The sequence below is a fragment of the Strix aluco genome, chromosome 7 (assembly GCF_031877795.1).
Source record: "Strix aluco isolate bStrAlu1 chromosome 7, bStrAlu1.hap1, whole genome shotgun sequence".
Taxonomy (NCBI): Eukaryota; Metazoa; Chordata; class Aves; order Strigiformes; family Strigidae; genus Strix; species Strix aluco.
This window is the reverse complement of record NC_133937.1, coordinates 21,103,288-21,126,078: the sequence shown is the minus strand read 5'-3', so window position 1 is coordinate 21,126,078 and position 22,791 is coordinate 21,103,288. Positions and strand designations below refer to the sequence as shown.

The 22,791-nt window shown below is 43.0% G+C and overlaps 1 protein-coding gene across 1 annotated transcript in view; it reads left to right on the top strand.

The window, feature by feature from the left end:
• ARHGAP22 (Rho GTPase activating protein 22) overlaps positions 1-22,791 on the top strand; it is a 132,546-nt gene that overhangs the window by 91,140 nt on the left and 18,615 nt on the right. The window contains exons 3-4 of the mRNA XM_074830045.1: positions 3,008-3,136; positions 21,931-22,138. Of these exons, the coding sequence (XP_074686146.1) occupies positions 3,008-3,136; positions 21,931-22,138 (337 nt within the window). The remainder of the gene's footprint in view (positions 1-3,007; positions 3,137-21,930; positions 22,139-22,791) is intronic.

Sequence of the window (22,791 nt, the reverse complement as noted above, 5' to 3'; positions counted from 1 at the left end):
TTATTTTCTTAAAACAATACCTAAAGACTAGGGTGTTTGAATTGATACAGTGTTTGTGTTGCCAACTCAAATCTGAAACTCATCACAAGATCCTGTTTTGGGTCTGAGCCCAGAAAAGAAAGCATCTGTGAATTTTGGGTAAAATTCTGAAGAAGGTATATGTGCCATTGTTTCCTTGGGTTGTTTTAAGAAGATCTAAGTGTTTGAATTTAGCTGTTTCTCATTCTTGTGATACTGAGACCCAAAACCTGTTGAATGTAACAACGTAGAGAGACATGTCTGAACTCTGCTCTTTAGGGAACTCTAGTTCTGCTTGTTGCCTCAAGGATGTAGTACACAATTAAAATATTATTTAAAAAAAAATAGTTTATAGGTGGGTCTGCATGCTCTGCCACTGCATATTCATGTCATGTGAACATATGAGGCTTTCTCTAAAAAGCAATCCTGAAGTGCATTCTTGCTTCTAAGCTCTATGCATGGAGTTGTCTTCATTTGCTTGTACTTACGCGACTAGTCACTACTGACTCTCCCACAGGCAGCTTGTAGGGTCATGACCTTGCTCCTATTTATAGTTTCATTGGGAAAGCCAACCACAAGGAGCTGTACGTAGTTTTTGGCAGAGTCTCATGTCTAGCATATACAGGAATCTTTTCTTTCCCATCCTGTTTTTACTTTTTACAGACTCAAATAGAAGTAGAAATGTTTTTTTCTCTAAATGCTTGCGTGAAAAAGGCTTGCAAAGGTTTAGAAGGCAGCTGGCTGGTCCAAAATAACATCTTAGGGGAAGAGGAGTTGTAGTCAGGTCCCTGTGGTACAGTGATTCAGTGGGAAGATGCTGAAACACCACTTCTGCAGAAGTCCATAAGAAGTCATCTTCATCCTTCTTTGCTTATTCTGCTTCATATGTCAATCTTTGTATGGGTTACTTCAGCTGTTCTGACTAAATTTGCAGTCTGTAATTAATTCTAAGCTAAGATTCTGGTCTCTTCTTGTCCTTAGTGTCTTGGGCAGGCAAGATCTCAGCTAGGTCTCTTTAAAGAACAGGATCTGTGTTTTACCTTGACTAAGCTCAGTTGTTTGCTGGTGGTGTGACCCATACATTGCATGGATTTTTGAGACTGTTTCATTTCTTTAAAGAGCTAGCTTGAGCTCAGGCCATCTATCTGCCACATGCCAGATCCTGAACCCCTGTTTCTGATGTGTTCTGAGGGCTGTGAAAAGCCTCCTTCTTGCTATTGTATCTTCTCATAAGATATTTGGTTGTGAAAGGGCATGGCAATAGATCTGACAGGTAAGGTACAAGAGTTAGGCCTTGTGACCTCTGCTTTGCCCATGAGGCTGAGTATGTTGATAAAAGAATTAGGCTGTGCCGGAAGTTTCACAGACTAATTTCCTGCTCAGACAGTTCATGCAAAGGATGAAGTATGTCATCCTTGCAGTGGAGTATGGTGAAGCATTGATCTATGTAGATGTCTGTATCTTAACCTTGAGCTAGAGAGCTGTTCTGCTTCCTACATCTTAAGGAATATGAATCATTCAGTAAATTCAAAATGGGAGACTGTCTGAGAGGATGCTATGAGGAAAGAAACAGAATTTGGATACATGTGGGGAAAAAGCATCATGACTTCTGTTTCTTAAGCTGCGTGCCTAGTCCCAGGTGGCTGTTGTCTCTCTTCTCTACTGAAAGACTGCCTCAGTTTCCCAGTTCAGTGAATTGCTTCTCAGACAGCCATAAAATCCTTCCCAACATAGCTCATTTTACCCCTTCTGCTTTGCAAATCAGCATATGATTCATGAGTATGTGTAGGCCAGGAGACAATAGCAAGAAAAAGCACTCCCTTGGCTTGCAGGCAGCTCCCATCTTGCCCCTTTCTCCAGATTAGCAAGGATTTAGGAGGCGCTAAATCGATTCTGCAGAAACTACTGCATACCACCATTATCCTGCTCTTATCTCTGAATTTCATGGAAAGGCAATCTCAGCTGCTCAGTGCAGGCTGGCAGTTTTAGCTTGTCAGTAGGTACTGAAAGCCATGTAAGCGTGGAAATGACAGTGACACAACGGCTAAGATGTTATCTCGACAGCAAAGCCAAAGGCAGTTTCCATGGTGATGGAGAAGCTCCAGGCCGCTAGTGATGCAGCTGCTGTGTTGGACAGGATCAGTAGCCTTTTTATACAGAGGCTGCTCCAATAAAGCTTTTATGTGTTTATGTGGCCCTCATTATGTTGTATCCGGCTCTGGAACATAAAACAAGGGGTGAGGGGAAGATTTATACTGACTGAAGTGGATGCTGACCTAAAAAGAAAACAGGAAAAGAAGGGTGAAAATGTTGTAAATCTCGGAGTATCCACAAGTGACAGATGTATATGACAACTTGAGTGCATTTGATATTCTGTGCATTTGATATTCTGGTCAGTACTTTCCTGAGATATTGTGTGCCAATGTTAATAGCTCCTCAAGTTCCTATTTCAAGTGGGAGAGTCAGATGCATATCCCCAAGTCATAACTCCTCTTCAAAACATTCCTTCTGAATTGGATCCAAAATCAGAAGGGGTCTCTTTTTCTATATTGAGACTAGAAATTCCCAGGGACCTGGGGAAAGGGGATGATCTTATGACTTCTGTATCTCAAGCACTAAAATGTCTTACGATTCACTTGGTCCCCCTTTTGGGTAATAATCTTTCAATACCTCAGCACAGGTATGTGGAATTCATTTTGTACTCTTCTTGTAGGGTTTTACAGCCTGTGCTTGCACTTTGCTTGTTGCTGGGACAGCAAGTGCAACACCTCCAGCTTCCCACACTGGAAATGAACATGTTGCACTTCTGCTTTGATCTTCTACCAACCTGTGCTTTGCGGGTGCTGCAGCACATGAGTAGGAATTGTGGGTAAAACTGCTCAACTAAAATAATCATTTGATCATTTTGACCCAGGCTTTTGGTGGTTTTAAATATTGGTTGCTCTCTTCTGAACTAGATGCTAAAAGAGATTTGTATTCTGTCTTTCAGGCGGTGCGGGGGACCGGGAAAAGATGCCTGTCAATCATGAGGCTTTCCTGCTCATGGCTAATTCCCAGAATGAAATGGAAGATTGGGTGAAAGCCATCCGACGGGTTATATGGGCTCCATTTGGTGGAGGTATTGCAAATAGCTCACATGCACATAAATTAAAACACTTGCCTCAAGGTAAAACATATTCTTGTGATACTAGGATATGTGTAACACTGTAAAATCACTGAGATGCCTAGATAAGCCCTTGATTGTCTGAAGTGTTCTGCAGCAAGGGGATTGGGTTGATTTTTTTTTTTGCCAGGGGATGGAAGGGAATGGGAGGGGAGGGCACATCCGGACTGTATGACTGACTCAGAAATGCATGGTGATAATAAACATATTGCTATTGTCAGTACTCAGTTTTTTACAGCTAATTATGAACTATTCTGTGGACCTTTTTTATCCTTATGGACATAAAGGAGTGTGTCCGGTTATCTCAATTTTCAACCCAAGGGAAGATGCCCATCTTCAACCTCCCTACAGCCAGAGACAGCAAAACTTTTCATCTAGCTAATGTAAGGCCCCGTTGAGAAAACAAAGTTTCCACTGCCTTCAATGGGGGTGTAGCCTGAGGAAGAACAACAGGGTCAGGCTGAGTGAACACCTGTAAGATAATACAGCTGTTGACAATATCTGTAGTTAAAATGAACAAAAAATCCAGACTCTTAGTGTTGATATACCACAATCTTCAAATTCTCAAGTCAGTAGATTAGATAGGAAGTGTTTTTGTGGTTTAGTATAGAACAAGGATTCACGGATGTTTTCTTCTGGGTTCATTGTTGGTGACAGCTGCTACTGGCTTGGTACTTGGACACTCTATGCTTTGAAGTGACTTGTGTGCTACCGGTGGAGTTCATGCAAATAGTGGTATCATATGTAGATAGTGATATTGACCTTTTTTTGAGAGCTATAGATAAAAAAGTGCTAGATAAGGGTTAAGTAATACAATTACTTTTACTCGATGTTACTAGTTTTCCTGAATCTAAAGTCTCAAATACTACAAGGTCAGTAAGAAGACCCAGTGTTTGTTAGTAACTTGGTGTTTGGGGTTTTTTTAGTTCTTCCTTTAAGTGACTCTGACGATTTTGAGTCTCCATGTAGCAGCATTTGATTTGTCTGGAGGAGATAAAATCTCAACTGATGATGTAATTTTTTCCTAGGTCCTTCTTTCATGTAGCAGAAAGGGTGTATGTACAAAAGGCAGCTTTTACCTAATTCTGAGAGATTGCATGCAATGCTGTTGTGCTGTGCACAGAACAAGCCCTTTTTGCTAGTAGAAACTGATCCACCATGATTTCTCTTCAAACATGAGTATGTGCTTGTTTTGCTTTCCTTCTGAAGTCCAGTCCACAGTGAAGGGTCTTTTAGACTCTTAAGCTCAATGTACGTCCCTGCAGTTCCCCATCAGAAGTCTCAGAATCTCAGAGATGGTATTTCTGTGGCCATTTGTAGTGGACCTTATAGTGTGTATTTTACAGCTTAACTATGTGCATCAAATAAATACTGTGAGGAAAAAAGAGACTTTCAGTCATGACAAATGGTACAGGTTCCAGCAACAGCCGCCTTCTTTAGTGCATGATGTTGTCTGCAGTGTTGGTATCAGTCAAAATTTGTCTTCTTTTTTGTTAGTGTTCATGTTTTGTCAGTCTCTTCAAATAGTTCCAGAGCAAGCATCTTTTTTTTTTAGTATTAAAATAATAAATAAAAATCCTAAAAATTTAAAAACAGAAACATGAGGATGACATAAAGGTAGGGATGGTTTTCTTTTTTTCTTGTTTCTTTATGGGGGTAGTATTGTCCTAATTAATCTGTTCTTTTTCTGTACCTCTGAACTTCTCTGTAAAGCTATCTGATAGCGTTTTGTTTTTTCTTTAAATGAGGCAGATACATTTGATTCCAGGAACTGGGGCTTGATGAGATATCAAAAACATAGAATGAAATCATGAGAATGTGGGAGTAGGACAGCGCAGGGGGGAATACAGCAGCACAGGGAGGGAATAGAGCAGCTGCTATTTGTTGCTGTTTTCACATAGTGCAGATTTGATCTGGTTCCATCAGCATCAGTGTCAAGGCTGCTTTGACTGTTGGTGAGAGCTGGCTTAAGCCCTGTAGAAGAGAAGCACTGCCATTTGCAGAGTTGGAAAGAATTGCAGTTGTGTATTGATGTTTTTGTGGATCTATTTGTGGATAAAAACTACCCAAGAACACGGGTACATATTGGGTGATCAGCCTGGCCTGAGCTCTCTGCTCTACTACTCAAATGCATCAGTCTAAAGCTAGCTTGGCTATGTCTGCTTTGTAATCTAAGCTGCATGAACAGATTCTTATGCTGTGGTTTCATAGCTTCTCTGAGCTGACTGAAGTGCTAGCTGCTGTCAGGAGTGGTCTTTTCCCACCTTGCAACCATGTGTTCCCACCACTTTTCATTCTGCTAATACTAGTGGTTATGCAGCTGTGCAGTAGGAAATGACCTGGCAGGAAAAAAGAACGGAGAGGATTAGCTTGTATGTGGATTAACTTCCTGGCCATGCTAACTATGCAACTGCAGGACTAGTAGTTCCAACACAGTGAGGATAGTGGGGAGAGATGATGGGGGTGAAGCAGAGATAATGGGGTAGCAGAGGGCATGCTTGTTCATGCTGATTGCAACCCTCACATAAATTAGCTGAAAGAAACTGTGGAGTTGCATTCTCGGTCTCTTTGCGCTTCACAAAGTATTTATAGGAATGTCAATAATTAGGAAACAGTTAAGATGTTCAAACTGTTGTTTCCAAATGGGTTTAGCCAGTTTGGGGAAATGATCAAACCTACGACTCCTCCATCAGAATCAGAGCAGGGCAATTTCTCTGAGTGAAATCCCAGCTTAGCTCAAATGTGGGAGGACAGTAAACATAGCTGTCTCTGTGTTTTAATTGAATAATTTGAACTCTGCTTTGCTACCACCACTAATTTGAGAGCCAAGTCTTATCTATCGACACTTTTTAATATATGAAGCTAAAGGGATGGGGTGAGGAATTAAAAAGCAGGCTTCATTATTAATATGTAAATATCCAGCCCTGGAGAAGGTTGATATGGTGTAAAAATGAATTATGCCAAGATAAAAGGGGAGGCTTAGCCACACTTTAATCTTTGCTGATGTATTGAAGAAACATAAATCAAAAATGTTGAGGGTATCTTCTCATGTGTTGATGTGGGCACATGAACTGTGTTTAAAGGTGAACAGCAAAGGCTTCTTAAAATAAAATGGAAAACTCCCCAAAGCTGCTGAGGATCCCAAATTATTAATAGGAGACACATTCAGGCTTAAAAGCCATATGGAATGTGTACTTTGAAATACACTTCAAATGCGGCCTTAAAATAAAACCCTAGACTTCCTAAGTCTTTTGAAGAAGAGCTGTCTTGTTTACGGGGAAAATAATTTCGAACAAGTTTCCTTGAGTTTCAGGCTTCTAAATTCTTGAGTCTAGTCCATCTCATTCAGAGCAGCAGATTTTGTAAACTGAGATTTAAGAGTACTCTTTATGTTTTGATTATGTCTTCAGGAATAGAGTTTGTCACAGTGGCTTGATAAAAGTGAGTTTTGGAGCTCATTCTGACTAAGGGGGATTAAAACTGTTCCCTATGATCCTTCTTACCTCCATGCTGAACAAATTTTGCTCTGGGTTTGCACCACTAAAACTTTATCTGGAGAGTCCCTCTGTGCCCTGCAGTCATGCTGTTCTGCAGCTGCTCTTTAATACAGAGTGCTTGTAGCAGTGCCATAGTGCTAAATGCAAAGGGTTTGTGGCCATAGGCTTGGGTGAGAGTGAGCCTGCCAGTGTCCTCTGAAGGTGGATGCATTGGAAGAGTTCAGTGTTGTTGGGAGGAGAGGAGGTCATTCCTCACTCCACACATGTACAGTGAGGCTCTGTTATCCCAGTGTGAAGGCAGAGAGGAGGTTTCTGGTCCCTGTCTTGCTAGAGGGCTCCTCCAGAGTGACTGTCTCTAGGATTCCTGGCTGGGCCAAGAGGAGCCACTACACTAGGTGGCAGGATGGGCTTCCCTTGTGCAGGCTTCCACAGGTATGTGGGGAGTCACGCTGTGTGTTTGTTGTGCCTGATACATGCCATTATCTCTGCACAGAGACAGCTGGCGCCTGATGCAGCTTATCAGTGTTTGCTCTTCAGTGTTGTCTCACTCTGGGAGATGGGCCCAACCAAGGGAAGAGGAAGAGAAAGATGATAGGGGTTATGAGTTCAGATATCTGTCCAGGACTAGGGGACGTGTGAATCATCTGCAAGGAGGTGCTGGTTAGCCTTACCCCAGGCAAAGGTATCACAAGCACTTGTGGATATAGAAACTGAGACACAGAGTAGAACTAAAGTTAGTTGGGAGTGGATCTTGCTGCCAAAACTTCTTACAACAGAGAAAGTTCTAAGATCTGTTTCTGAGATCTGATTAAGTTATTTTTTCTAACCTATCTCTGTCAGATAGATCTGGGGCTTCTATTACTGCTTTATGACCAACATATTTTAACATCATTATGCAGCCTTGAGGTAGGGAAAGGCTATAGCCCTCATTTTTTGTAAAGGAGGAATCTGAGGGTATTGAGCAATCAAGTAACTTGCCTGAGGTCACAATGACTATCTGTAAGAGACGCTCTGAAGGCATCTTTCAGCAAACAGAAGGATCACAACCCTGGACCTCAGGAGAGCAGACTTCGGCCTTCTGAGCGATATGCTTGGAAGAATCCTATGGATTTCCTAGGGATATGGTCCTGGAGAGAACAGGGGTCTCATTGATTTTTCAAGTATTACTTCCTCCAAGCTCAAGAACAGTCTTCCCCCGTGTGCAGGAAACCACGCAAAGGTGGCAGGAGGCCTGCATGGGTGAACGAGGAGCTCCTAACAAAGCTCATACCTAAAAAAGAAGCATAGAAGTGGTGGAAGCAGGGACAGATAACTTAAGACAGATATAGAGAAACTGTCCGAACATGCAGTAATGGTCTTAGGAAAGCTACAATCCACCTGGAGTTGAATCTGGTGGGGGCTGTGAAGGGCAACAAGAAAGGCTTCTTCAGGCATATCAACAAGGAATACTTGTCCTCAGTAGAGGATGATCAGGTTAGGGAACATTTAAAGAAAATGGATATACCTTAGTCCATGGGACCTGATAGGATGCATCCACAAGCACTGAGGGAGCTGGCCAGTGTGTGAGGCTACTCTTGATAATCTTTGAAAAGACATAGTGGTTGGGGGAGGTCCCTGAAGATTCCTATCTTACAGAAAGGCAAGAAGGAGGACCTAGGGAACTATAGGTTGGTCAGCCTCACCTCTGTTACTGGAAAGATGATGGAGCAAACAAACCCAGAAATCATTTCCAAGCATTTTAAGGTCAAAAAGGTGACTGTGAATAGTCAGCATGGATTTATGAAGGGAAAGTCATGCTTGACCAACCTTCTATGATGAAATGGTGGATGAGGGAACAGCAGTGATTATTGTTTGTCTTGACTTTAGCAAGGCTTTCAGCACTGTCTCCTGTAATATCCTCATTTACAAATTCATAAACTACAGGCTAGATAAATAGAGAATGAGGTGTACTGAAAACTTGCTGAACTGTTGCGCTGGAAGGATTGTGATCAGCAACCCAAAGCCCATCTGAAGGCCAGTCATTAATAGTACACCCTAGAGGCTGATACTGGGGGCAGTACTGTTTAACAGCTTCATTAATGACCTGGATAATGGGGCAGAGTACATCCTCAGCAAGCTTGCAGCTGATATTGGGAGGAATGGTTGGTGAATCAGATGGTTGTGCTGTCATTCAGAGGGGCCTCAACAGACTGGAGAAATGACTGGACAGGAACCCCATTAAGTTCAACAGAGAGTAATGCAAAGTCCTGCACCTGGGGATGAATAAACCCAGGCAACAGTATGCACTGGGAGCTGGAAAGCAGCTTTGCAGAGAAGCACCTGGGATGCTGTCGGACAGCAAGTTGAACATGAGCCAGCATTGCACCCTTGTGGCAAAGCATGCCAACAGATTCCTGGGCTGCATTAGAAAGAGCATTGCCAGCAGGTTGAGGGAGGTGAGCCTTCCTTGCAGCACCAGTAAGGTCACATTTGGAGTGCTTTGTCTAGTTCTGGGCTCCCCAGGACAAGAAGGTCGTGGGTTTACTGGAGTAAGTCCAGTGAAAGGCCACTAAGATGATTAAAGGATTGTGGCAAGTGAAATAGTAAGAGAAACTGAGAAGGCTGCGATTGTTTAGCTTGGAGAAGTGAAGGTTCACAGTGGATCTTACCAGTGTGTATAAATACTTGATGGAAGGGTGTAAAACTAAAAGCAAAACTAAAGGATGTCAAGGGCAAAAGGTGTTCCTTACTGGCTTTTGAAGATCCTACCTTTAGAAGTCAGATGGATGCTCTACTTGCATTCATAACTTCCACATCTCTTTAGTTCACTCCTTGCATATATTTCACCTTTAAAGCTGCTGGCTAAAGGCTTTAAGTGACATTCAGTGCCCAAGCTTATCTGGGCTCTGAGTGGAGACCATGCAGTAGCCTGGTCATCACAAAACAGAAATGGGTATTCTTGGAGTAGTGTGTCAGGGCTTGCCAGAGGGGCACGTCCCCCGCTACTGGTTTCAAAAATCCCAGGCAGCAGCACTAGTTCTGCACTGCAGTGCTGTATCTCCAGCTGTCATTAACCAGCTTAGTTCCAGTGGCTTCTGAAGGATGATGCAGTTTGGCATCAGGTGAATGAGCTTGTAGTACTTGTCTATTAGCATGGACAGTCCTGGGCACCACAAAGCAGGCATCCAGAGCTGGGGAATGACAGGCAGTTAAGCAAGAATCCTTCTCAGTGCCTCTGCTTAACCAGATAGCAGATAGAGAAAAACTGTAACTAGAAATTACTTCTGTTACATTTGAAGGTGAGCAAAGTAAAGCTTTTCATAGGATTTGCTTGATGAAATGTCTTTTGATCAGGAAATGCTGATTTGATAAAATGAAACGTCACGTGGGAATGTTTCCATTTGGATGACACTTGTGCTAGGAAAGGTTTTTCAAGCTCAGGGTAGTATTTTTAATACAAGCTCTGCCCTGAACTGGTCTTGTACTCAAAGGTTGTGTAAGCAATTAAGATGTAATATCTAACCAACGTAAGCCCTTTCCTCAAAAAAATGACTTTTAAAAGTGTCTTGGAAAAGAGAAAATTGAAGGAAGGTCCGATAGATAAAACTACAAATGTAAGGAGGATTTGAACAGTGCATAGTCATGGGGTTTGAACCAAGAAAAATGTGTTTTCATGCAGTGTACGATTAAATTATGCAACTCATTGTCATAAGATGTGGAAACAAAATTAATAAATGGATTCAAAGTAGAAATAAATGAGTTCACAGAAGATTAAGTCCACCTGGACTATCAAAGAAAAAGGTCTGGAGGGAGTCATTAGCTTCACATTGCTAGCAGCAATCCACCTTGATAAAATATGGTGGGGCTTGTGTTTGCTTCAATAACGGATTGTTCTCCTCTAGTAAGTGCCACAGATTGCTGATAGTGGTTGTGCATTTGTTACATTGTTGGTAGTTACTGCCTGTAGCACATAACCTGACCAGTACCACCTCCTGCACTGGCAGTGTCTTGGGCGAGACCATTCCGGTAATTATTAGATTCATGCTTGATGTTTGAAAGCTGACAGTCATTAAAAAACTGATGGTTCTCACTGCACATCCTGGCAGTGTATGATTAATGGGTCAAACACGTTCCTGTGGTGTTTCTCAGCTTGCAGGCAAGTATTTTAATTTCTCTGTATTAGTGCTTTGATGAATGTTATGTGGATATGTGCTTACTGAAGGGGAATGGTAGCCTGCTCCTTGCAAGTTACAATTTTAACCATTTAGGAGCCGAGAACAAAGAAATTCACCATCTCTCTTTTCCTATTTCCCTTTCTACCCCCCACAGTTGTTCCTTTTTTCTTCTCCTCCAGCATCATGTAATTGGTTTTACAGTTTCCCCTTCCTACCTTCTGAGTTGCACATCAGGGAAGGGAGCCCTTGACCTCTCCTAGAGTGTTCCCGAAAGGCAAGCAGATTTACTGAAATGTTTTATTCATTGTACAAATTGGAGCTAAATGCCATCCCCTCCCCAAGCACATCCAGTCAGGCTCAGCTGTTGCTAGAACTTAGACCATGACCTTATGCTTGGGTGGTGAAGGTATAAGTTACGCTTTATATTGACTGAGGATTTTAGTCGGATAGTGGAGGATAAAGGTAAATGTGTGGGAATTTTCATCACTGATTGAATTTGAGGAAGCAACAAAGTGAAATCATACACAGTTTACCTGGTAGTGAGTTTTACAATTGCAGGTTACAGAGCGACAGAGGTACTTACGATGAAGTTTGATTTGGATAAGCACCCATGTGTTCAATGTTGATCCTGTTTACTTCTCAGTTACTGGTTGTGCTTAGGTTATCAGCCTGTCAAGCTTGGGATATGGGAAGGCTTGAGGACATAAGCTTGTTAAGTTTTCTGAATGGATAAAAGGGGCTGATCTTCTAAATTTTGGTTGTAAATCTATATCACGGGCCCTGCCAGGTTCCAGGATGGCCAGAAATCCAGGTGGCTTGTTTCAGTCTGTACTGGAGATGAGGATGAGGATCAGCAACAGTTTTTGGACTCTGTGATCCTTGCATTTGAACCCATAGCTGGAATTCTCATCCTTTTCTAAAACGAGACACTGGTGGCAACAATTATACTATGTCATAACTATTTTTTACTTACATCCAGAATTTTTGTAAAACTTTTCTGTGCAGTGGGGGAATCTACATGCTACACACTTGAAAAAGAAGGTCTGCTGGTCAAATGCTTTCTACAGACATAGCTTCAGTCAAGTCTATGGAAGCTATCTATTAAATGTAGACAGGCATGTGCAAGAGTCAGGAAATAAAAAGTTCTGTAAAATATGTTCTTATGTTGTGGGGAGAAAGAAGTTTTCCAGGGCACGTTTGTCCAGCTCACTGCTTGCTAAAAGGCATTTTTTGTTGCTCTTGATGTTTTGTTCTCTAGATGCTTCTTGTTTTGTTTAGAGAGAAATAGACCAATAAACGCGGGGGTTTGGCTCTGGATTCAGAATGCTGTGGTTAAGTGATGTTTAGGTCTGTTTATCATCTTTTCTCTGTGAGCAAACAGTTACAAGCTCAATTTAGAGCGTAAACTGGTCAGAGTCCATGGCAGGGTAATTTACAGTGCTGCTCAGTCAGTTCCTTTGCTGACATATTTTAAAGAGATGGGAAGATATCTTGCACAGGTTAGGCAGAATCTACTATGATAGAAGGATGAAGATAGCTATTTGCTAACCTTTTAACCCAGGGTGAGCTGGTTTATCAATCAGTAAACAGAAGCCTGTTTATTCTCAAAAGATTTCATTTTACTAGGAAAGGTTGAGACCCCAACCCAGGTCAGGGAAGGGGTGTGGAGACATCATTTTGTTTAGAGAAGGATCTGTCCAAAGTGTTTGGAGAGGGAGGAAACTGTAAGGGAAATTTTCTGTACAGGGGACATACTGTTGAAGTCTTTTCTTCTGGATTCAGCCCTGAAACTGATCACCTGTAGCCATTTCACTGCCAGCTTTCAACAGACGTAAGGAGGTGTTCAAGTGCCCATGTTTGCCTGGGTTAAAAAGTTGAGTGTGTACAAGGCTCAGCTTACTTGAAAATTAGGGAACTTCAGCTCTGATTCTAACTTTGATACTAGGCCCTCTCTCTACAAATAGATGAAGCAATTACCTAGATCTGAGCTCCCTCAGACAGGTCTGCTTGAGTATACCTGTATATTAGCTAATACTCTGTGTAAGCCAGCATCTAAAAATACTCACACCCTATGGGCACTTGCTAGAGCTGTGGAAGCCAACAAGTTTGCTCACAATCAGAGATGAGGAGGAATATTTTCTGAGTTCATGCAGGTTCACTATTCCTGTCTGTTGCAACCAGATTCAAGACTGAATTTGACCTGAGTTAGATGCCAAGCCTGAGACATGCCTGGATTTTCAGAGGTTGTGTGAGCTGTAGTGAACTTCCCAGCCAGTCTCAAGGCTTGTAGTGACATGTACAAGCAGGATGCTTTCTCCCTGTTCTGGTACCTGCAGCAGAATAACTGTGGTGGTGCTAGCTTGTGAGAGCATTACTAGGACTCTCTCCATACAATGACACCAGGAAAGAAAATGCCTCCAGTTCCCCAGCAGCAAGTTCATGTGAGATTTAGTCGCTAAACAGTTTTAGGAGCCTAAGTTCTTTAGGTAAATAAGAGCTGCCCAGTGGTAAACTTCTACAGCTAAAAATATTCACACCAATGGGGAAAGAGAGAGTTCAATCTCCATTACCCCTTCTCTCCTTGGCACATGTATACGGGGAGATCTCCAGGTGAAAATTTTGGTGGTATTTTATGAACAATGTGGCCAGCTCTCTAGATTTTATTGCTATTCTTACAGTATCAAGTATGCTTCTGGATTCTGCAGCCCATGCAATCCAGTGATTATGTGTGAATCTTGGATTTCATTTTTAAGAAATGTTGTTAACAGAGAAAGCAAGATCCAAATGTGACCTGGAAATTCAAAACACAGAAGACAAATAAAATAAATATATATATATATAGTGATTTTTATTCCAATCTCCTCATATTCTGTGGTCTGTCATGATTTTTAATACAACACTTTGAAAGGGATCGAGAATTGTTTCATATAAGGAGATAGGTGATAACTGTGGAGTGTGTAGATACGCAGGACAATGTTGCATTCTTCTCACAGGACACCTATAGCTGCAGAGTTACTATGTGCAGAGAACAACACTGAAGCAGCTGCCATTTTATGCTTTAGTTGTGATGCTTATGTGAGCAAGCATGTGCTCCTTCTGCTTTTTTCTCTCACCAGAGAGCTGTGTTTGCTCTTTCGTTGGAGAAGAGTTTATGTTGTCTTCGTCATCTCTCATACAACTCACGGTACTACAAGCTGTGCTGAAGTCTAATTGTGCTTTGAGTCATGCTGTGTCCTTGGCTACAGAGAGGCTGTGAATTTCACAGGTTAATTATACTTTGGGTATGGCAATATCCGTGTTAAACAACGTGACTCTATTTCATTGGATACCTCCTTGTTCTTGTGTTTTGAGATATGGAAAACAGAAAGTGAGTGGAAGAATAAAAGTCTGCATTTGCTAACTCCTGGGCTCCTATCCCATACATTGAGTCCCATAATGTTATTAGCAGACGTGACACATTTTGAGGCATTGTTCCAGGGAATAGTACCAAAAATCCTGATGGTGTTTCAGCCATTCTAAAGAGGATTAGTCCTGCTCACCAGTTAGCACTGTGGGCAGGCTCCCCCTAACCTGCAGCCTGCTGTGTTCTCTACAAGGGAAGAGAAGATACTAAAAGGGTGAAGAATACCCAGGATCCCGTTTGTACCTTTTGTTTAAAGATCTCCATCGCTTTCAAAATATTCTTTAGTGGGCTTTAAATACTGTCTAGTGTATTGTCTGGGATTCTGGTGTCTAGTTGTGCAATACCTTGCTACTCAAGGTATATCTTGAATAGCTAAGGAATACCCTTACTACTTCGCCATTCAAGAACTGGAGCTTTTGATCCTGGTACTGCCCTCACTTGTAGTGTGAGAGTCATTTCTTCAGGAGCTTTTGTTCAAAACAGAATGTAGAGACAGAGTTTGATCTCAAGTTTCTTGAGCTGTGGGACAATACTGTCTCGGTGACTGGAATCTCAGAGCTTGACTAATGGGTCAGTATCTTCTTTGACACATGTGTTCAAACTGAGACACAATGTAGTTAAGAAAGTGATGGACCACTTAGTTCAGATGAGTGTGGTCTATGCAGTGACCACAGACATGATATTTTAATAACAGAAGCAGATGAGTAGGTGCAGACAGGGATAACATTTTTTTTTTTTCCTGCAGAGGGAGATGAAGTTAGCCAAACTTGATAAAATTCCCCAAAAGCTTGGTGCAAAGGTTTTGGGTGGTAACTGCTGCAGATCTGCAGTCACATGAATGCATTTTCTAAATGGGATGGAGGGCTGACCTCTGTATAACTGCATGGGACATTGTGTGATAAGCATTTTCCTTAACTGCAGGCTTCTTACTCTGAGAGCAGGAGCCAAGGGGGTGAATGTTTTCCTGCAAGTAGGTCCTGGGAATTGGTTCACATTGTAAGGAGCTTGTAGTTCCTTCCCCTACCAGTTATTCAGCTGAGCAGCTATTCATCATCAGGCAACTTCTCTGTAAAGGGCTAAAGCAGAGGCTGTAAGTACAAAAAAACTGCACACGTCAAAGACTAGCTTGTCCTAAGCTGAGTGAAACTTTCCAACATGTCCCAGAGCTGCGGTGATACTCTCAGAGCACACTAAGGCTAAGATGAGGCAATGTTTCCCTCCAAAATGAGATTTCTGCTTCTGGTGCTTTGCAAGCGGATCAGAGGCCAGAGCAGGGCACCAGGTTGCCTGTAGCACAACTAACATTGCCTGTATCAGGAAGGGATCCAGAGTGTGGCATGCAGACAGCAACTGTTGCTCAGCTTTTCCAGCTATCTAGAATAGATCTGACAAGCAATTAGAGCATGAATATATTACAGAGCCGATGGGGGATGCCTTTGTTAAAACTTGTGACCTATACTTAGCTGCTGTTTACATTGGCGGCAGCTTCGAGGGTGGGCAAGACCCTACCTGCCTGTCTCTCTTCTCTCTCCTTCCCCGTGTGGAGAGAGCTGGGGAGCTCTGCATCTCATTGGATATTTCAAATGCTTTCTGCACAAGTCATAATTAATGCCGAGTTGCGGAGCTAAGACCAGATGTGCTGCTGAGATTATCTCCCAGGGCAGATCGGCTGCTCTCTGCTCTGTAGCGCTGGGTGAATGGAAAGCTGCCAGTGCTGGGACTCAGAATGTGTCTGATGCCTGAAGTCAGGACTTTCTTTCTCTGCCGCTCCTGCTGTCTGACACTGCCTGGTTTCTGCTTGAAGCTCAGCGCCTGTCATGTAGCGGAGTGCTGCACAAGAACGAGAGGTATGAGATGATTTTCCAGAGTTTAGATTTGTTATGGTTTTCTTTTCCTAGAGGAAAAGCAGATATTTGAGCTTAGCCTCAGACAGAAGCTAAGAATCTAAAAGAGGAGATGGCTTTACAAAGGGGGAAAGAGTGGGAAGGACCCAGTCTGTGGCCAAAAATACTACTGGATGCCAGACTAGCATTTGAAGTTAGTTCTGGGGAGGTATGTTTCTGTTTGCTTTTACATAGAATATTTAGATGAATATGTGGATAAGAGCAATCAGCTCCTAGTATATGGAGGCTGCTCTTTGTGGGGAATGGGGTCAGAAGACACCAAGTTCTACCGCAAACCTTTTTGTGTGACCTTGAGCAAGTTACTTCATCAGTTTCTCTTGGTTCCTAATTATCTGTCACTTCCTTTACTTTCCTCCATTCTTACATGCTTTGTCTGGCTGGATTGTTTAGTTTTTATGGACTATCTTTTCTTAGGCACGTACAGCTCCTAACATGGAACTCCTTTTTGAATTGCTGCTGCAGTAATTCCCATAGTGTGTGCTTGGTTGGGCCAGAGGAGGGGACCTTTGAGTTATAGGTTTGTGTGTGTTTTGTGCTGTGGAAGCATATGTGTTTCTGAATGTCTGCCCATGATTTTTTCTCAGTGCTTTCATGTGTGAGAGGGACAGATAAACGGGAGCCTAAGCATGAATGTGGGAAGGTAAAAGCAGACGCTTACCTGTGCAGGTGAGCACGTACACAATCTTTGCATCCATAAACTGCCTGTCTGTGAGGCACCACATGCATGCGCGGGTGTGCGTACTGCTGTATAGCAGCATCCAGGTGTGTGCCTGACTATCTTCCCGCACATCTTTTAACGTGTGTGTACTAAGCTGTACGTACAGCTGGCGTTGGTATGTCTGGACTTTTCCCACTTTAAGCACATACAGAGTCCTCACTCCTCCCTGTAAAGAAAATCTACTCAAGAACTGACTTTATTATCTCTGTCTTTAGTTTATTTTGGTTGAAATCAGAGCTCTGATGAGGAAAAATATGAAGCAGGGAGCATATATTTTCCTGCCCACTGCATGTCTGGACAGCATAGCTGAATGTATAGGCTTTGTATGCCTGGAGCTGGTGGGTGAGTTATTCAGGCCAGGACAGAGAGCCTGTCTGTGCCTTAGTCAGTACATCATTCCTGGCTTGCTTCTTCCACAAAGAGCCACCTAAATCTTTAAAGAACAGAGGCAGCTTGTTGGAGTAGAGGAAAGAAATTCTGTAGCTCTGCTAGCCCATTTTTTTTAGTATCTCTTGAATCTTTCTGAGATTAAGGATGTGGTCCCAGACATGCTGGATTTTTTTTCTGCTTTGAAACCAAACAAAAGGGCCTAGCTATAGATAAGAGTATGACAAGGAAATTTAACCCTTGGGTTGCTAGTAGCTTTTGGCTTTATTTCCAGCCTAACTCTGGGAGTGTGACTGGATGGCACTGGCTCCCCTTCTTCTGAATGAAGAGAAAGACTTTAATGTCTTCCAGCAGGATCATCAAATGGAGTGAAGCGCTGCCAAGTTCAGTCTGAGCTGCAGGCCCCAGTGATTAAAAACAGGCCTGTGCCTTGAGGAGACAGCAGATGAGACTGCGTGTGACTGGCTCCATACTAGCTTTTCCTTGTAAGACAGGGCAGTCTCTGTCCAGCCCGGTGATGCTGTTATATACTGGTAGTTTCAGAGACATTTTACTGCATCAGTTTTACAAGCCCTTCTGAGAACCAGCTGAAGTGGGATTTGCTTTACAGGGCTAGCAGGACGCTGCCTCCTCAGTCTGCCCTGTTTAGCCCTGGGAGACTGAACTAGGTGCATCTGCTATCTCTTGCCAGTGTAGCTGTTAGAGCCCTAGTGGTAATTTTCCTGAGGGTAGACTTCATCAAGCAGGTGCCCAGATGAAAGATTTCTGCAAGCCCAGAACTGTCAGCAGCTCCAACTTGCCTTTGACAGTCCCTTTCCTGCCCCACTCCAAAGATAGTTCTTAGCTTGCTCCTTCTCTGAACACTAACACTAATTTCCTTTTCTAAGCCACGGACAAGCTCTGCAGCCACTGCACAGATGAATGATTTCTTCACGGCCAACTTTCCAGCCCCGCTCTAACTGCAGTTCTGTGCTTTTTCTCTCTAAACCCCAACTTTGATGCTCTTACTGCCAAAAGACTTAGCCTGGGAGCAGTCTTTCTTCTGAGCAGTGACTGGGAAGGGGTCCTTGTCTATGGTCTAGCAAAGAAAATAAGAGCTAGGATAGAGATAAGGAAAAAGCATAGAGCTGCAGTGTAATTGGGCCTGCCTAGGAAAAGTTGCAGTTATGAACAGATCTGGCTTGGGCAAAATATTCTGTCTCTACAATGGTCGGAGACCTTTTCTAGTGCTTCACTGGAAAATTAGGGTTTGGGGTTGAGGAAAAGAGAAAATCTAGATCTGTAATTGGACTGGAGTGGGGCTACCAAACCAAGGTGGAGTCAGCCAAGAGAGTTGGGCTGGGAGAAGTCTTTCACCCTGGCAATGGCTTCAGGGTCCTTTCTTCCGCTCAGCAAAAAGTGACCCGTGAGGGCTGTGTGATCTTGCCTGCACAGCACTTTGGCATAAACTGTCACACAAAAAGAAACTCATGCTTGTGCCAGCTCCTTTCACTCATCATATGATAGGTAGATCAGCTTCATCCTCAGTTGTGTCAGTCTTGGTTTCATGGCTGGTTTTTCTTGTTACCTATTTGAAATAGGTCCCCAGCATCTGTTTCTGCAGCAGACACCCATAGTAATATTAATGCACTGCTTGTGAAAGGTCCATCTGTTGCTCCTTCTGAATCTCAAAGCAGGTCACCCTTCTATCTCTATCCGTTATCTTAGCATCACATTCCTTAATCTCTGTGTCAGTGGTCTCTGGCTGCAGTCAACTTGTTACCCAGGAGTCACTGATCAGTCAATTGTACCTACAGAAAACTGCTGCTGTTGTGATCCAAGTTGATTGGGAAGGCAAGGACTGATGTTGCCTGAAATGTATTAGAGCATGGTGCTGACCATAGAGCAGCCAAGGCTAGGGAAAAGTAGACAAAGCTTCGCATTGCAAGTGAAGATTATGCATGCAGTTGCTCTGCGTGTGCTTGCAGATGTGTGTGTCTGACACTGCCTTTGTCCTTGCTCTGAGTTAAGTCTAGAACATCAGAACATGAGCTTCTGGAAGACATCTTTGTGCTTTATACCTGGGGAATACAGACCATTTACCTCTTTCCCAGAGCCTTCTCTAGACAGGCCCTTTAGGAAACAGGGCTGTGATTCAACAAGTAGAGATTTGAGAAAATAGGGGTGCTATCCTGTGTTGTGTTGACATCTGCCACAGCCTGACCTCCCTAAACCTGTATGTCTTGTGTCTAGAAGAGTGAATACCATGTATCATTTTAAGGAAATAGATGGTTTTGGTGGGAGGAAGCCTGTCTCAGAGATTGATGATAGGATATAGGGTTTTTTGTCTCTAAGGTGCCCAGCTTGGGGTCTGACCCAAGCTTGCTGTAACTAATGCTTGGTTTGCATTGGCTCATGGCCCAGGATCAAACATTCAGGTCAGAGAAAGAGGGAGAAATGGTCACTAGCAGAATAGCATGAGGGAGGTTAGACAGGACACATGTTCCTGCTCAGCTTTTCACAGCTGAGGGACCTGCACTCTACCTGAGGTAGCTTGCAACTCTTGTTACCTGGATCATTCCTGTGTGTATTTACTATGATATGCAATGTTGAGAGTTACTCCTTTGTGAGCAAGATCAGCAGAGAGGCTGAGAGATGTTCACTTTTCCAGCTATGATCTGGATTCAGAAGTTACCTGAGAAACTGGGCTGAAAAGGTTGTTCTTTCATGGCTGTCCAGCCTCTGTAAGTGCCCTGGAGACCCTGAGCCCCACATGCCAAGCAGTTCTGCTGTGCCCCATCATGACAGCAGGGATTATGTGATGAGATTACAAAGCAACCTGTGCAAAAGGAGGAAGAGATACCCTGTCCTAGAAAGTGAATTCAGAGACACCCCTCTCAGTGAAAATTCAAACAGATTAGAAATGAGAACTGGTAAAACCTTTACTCTGCAAGAAACCCAGTATTTACAGTGATAAAGATAAGTCACTCCCATGCTCCAGGGCATGCCCTCCTGCCAGGGTAAGGAGGGAATTTCCTTTGAGACTCCTTATGGCCCTCCAGCTCTGATACTGTAATGCAGTTGTGTAGGCTGGGGTATAAGGAAGACTTCTGTCTTCTGATGTATAGCAAACTGGCAGAGAAAGGAAATAGGACTTTGGGATCCTTTTTGCGTGTTTCTTTCAGGGAGTTGAAACTGATAATGAAAGGTTTGTTTCACTGAGGATTCAGCAGGGTTGGTCTGAATATAGAAAGCTGGTATGGTTTGACATGATGTCTCCCATGAAGGACAGCGAATGGTGGTTAGGAAACTTACTGCCAGGAGTTATCAGCTTCCCATGAATATAGCACTAAAATAAAAATGGAAAGTCTGGTTACTAGCGGGAAGGTAACTAGAGCCTTAAGAAACGACCAAATCCCCTGGCCTGGTATAAGCACATGCACGCATCCATTAAATGCTGCATCTGGCTGTTGGTTGCGAACACAGTGTAACTCCAGTAATGGATGCTGCTTTTTTTTTTTTTTTTCCAGACCTGCAGGATTAACTGATCTAAAGTTCCTTGATATCATTGGAAAGCGTCCAGTTGCTTTGAGAAATCTTTGAACAGAATTCCCTATCTGCTGTGGTCTGGTCTCATCTCAAATTCAGTAGATTCTAGGATTCTGTCCCTGAATTCTTATTACCAAAATATGGTTAACTTGGATGCTGTCCTCCCTGACTCCACCACACTTTGTAGGGCGCTGGAATTAGGATTTCAGAACACAACCCAGCAGCTGTCCTTTTAGATGGACCAGTCTCCTAGTAGCAGGGATTGAACTAAGACCTCTGGGTCTTACAGCCTGAGCCACTTCTGTGCTTCTGAAAAGATCTGGTGCCAGTAGTGGCATTCAGCAGCTGGTATTGACCAGGAGCTCCAATTTCCCCAAAGAGAGAGAGAGTGCCTCATACTTGGTGACATATGTCTACAGTAGATCTGACGAGTTACCTAGGCCAGTCTGGTTTTAGAGTACCTGGTGCTTCCAATGTCTTCAAGGCGCAAGAAGCACAGCATAAATGGTTTAGTAGAAATGGCAATGTATTTTGCATGCATTTTACTGTTTTAATTTTCATTCAGCAATTTTAATTAAAGGAAAAGAAATAGAAATGCAAAGCTTGCAGGATGGTGGGGGATTTTCACAATAGCCAGTTTTAATGTGTTTTATCATGTTAGCAATCCCCTGCTAGCAGTGTTGCTACCTGTTGGACTGGGCAACTGCAAATTGTTGAAGGGCAACTGTATAACAGCTAAGAGATGGGTGCATGCAGAAAGGAATTGCGTCGCATAAAGTCAGTGTAACCTTTGTTTTGGCGTTCTTGGGACAGAAGATGCAATGGAAGTATAATTACTTAATCCAGATTCAGGACAGCTGTGGATAACCATAAACATAATCTTAACCCCACCTTCCTTGTGTATAATGAGGTATCAACTGGCTCATTATATACTATTAGGGCAGAGGATAGTTTGAAGCACTCTTAAACAGGAAAAAAAATTTCTCAGCATATAATTCTTGTTTTTAAAAATAGTTTTACTCTGAGTCTGTTAGAAACTGGACTTTAACACAGGTTCACCCCTTCCATGTGAAAGTGTCCCTCATTGTATGCCCTGAGTGATAGCTCAAGAAGAGTTTAAGCTGACACCCAGATGTGTCTCTTGCTCTCTGTTGGCAGGGATCTTTGGACAGCGACTGGAGGACACCGTACAGTACGAAAGGAAGTATGGCCAGCGCTTGGCCCCACTGCTGGTGGAACAGTGTGTGGATTTTATTCGGGAGCGAGGCCTTACAGAGGAGGGCCTCTTTCGGATGCCTGGCCAAGCCAACCTTGTCAAGGATCTGCAGGATTCTTTTGACTGTGGAGAGAAGCCCCTTTTTGATAGGTAAGTTGACATGGCCAAATGCAGTCTGGTTTATCTATGGCATGTAAAATCTGGCAGGAGCGGCCTTGCAGTGGCTATCCTAGTTTACATGTTCTTTCTGCACCATCGTTCTTTTCATTTAAAGGCTGCTGGGGCTTTCTCCTGCATGGTGTTGGATACGGAGGCCTTCCTTCAGTTAAGTGCTTGAGCAGAGGGAGAAATTGAGCCCATTAATCTAGATGGCGCTACTCCAGTGTTTCAGTTTAAGCACATGTTGAATGAAATGCGTTGCTAGATTCGGGTGTGGCATACTCAGCAGTTGGTGGGATCCCACTGTAGAAATGGATATGACAGAGGTGAACTGGGTGTTTCACTGCTTTCAGATGTTGCATTCTCCCTTGCCTAAACCACAGCAGATCTGCCCGGGGCAGTATCTCACCTCTTCCCCTTCTTTTGTCACCAGGTTTCAGAATAGTCACCACCATCTCGCACATCTTCCCTGGCTGTCATGCATGCAACGTATAGAATTGGTCAGCATGTCAGAACAAAGCACTTTCTGACCCCAGAAGAATTCTTGGCCAAATTTTTTTTTTTTTTCTCCACAATTTCAGCAGCTGAGATGGAACATTTGTTTAAAAACTGAATATATTTTTTGATTTTCAACAAAACTTGAG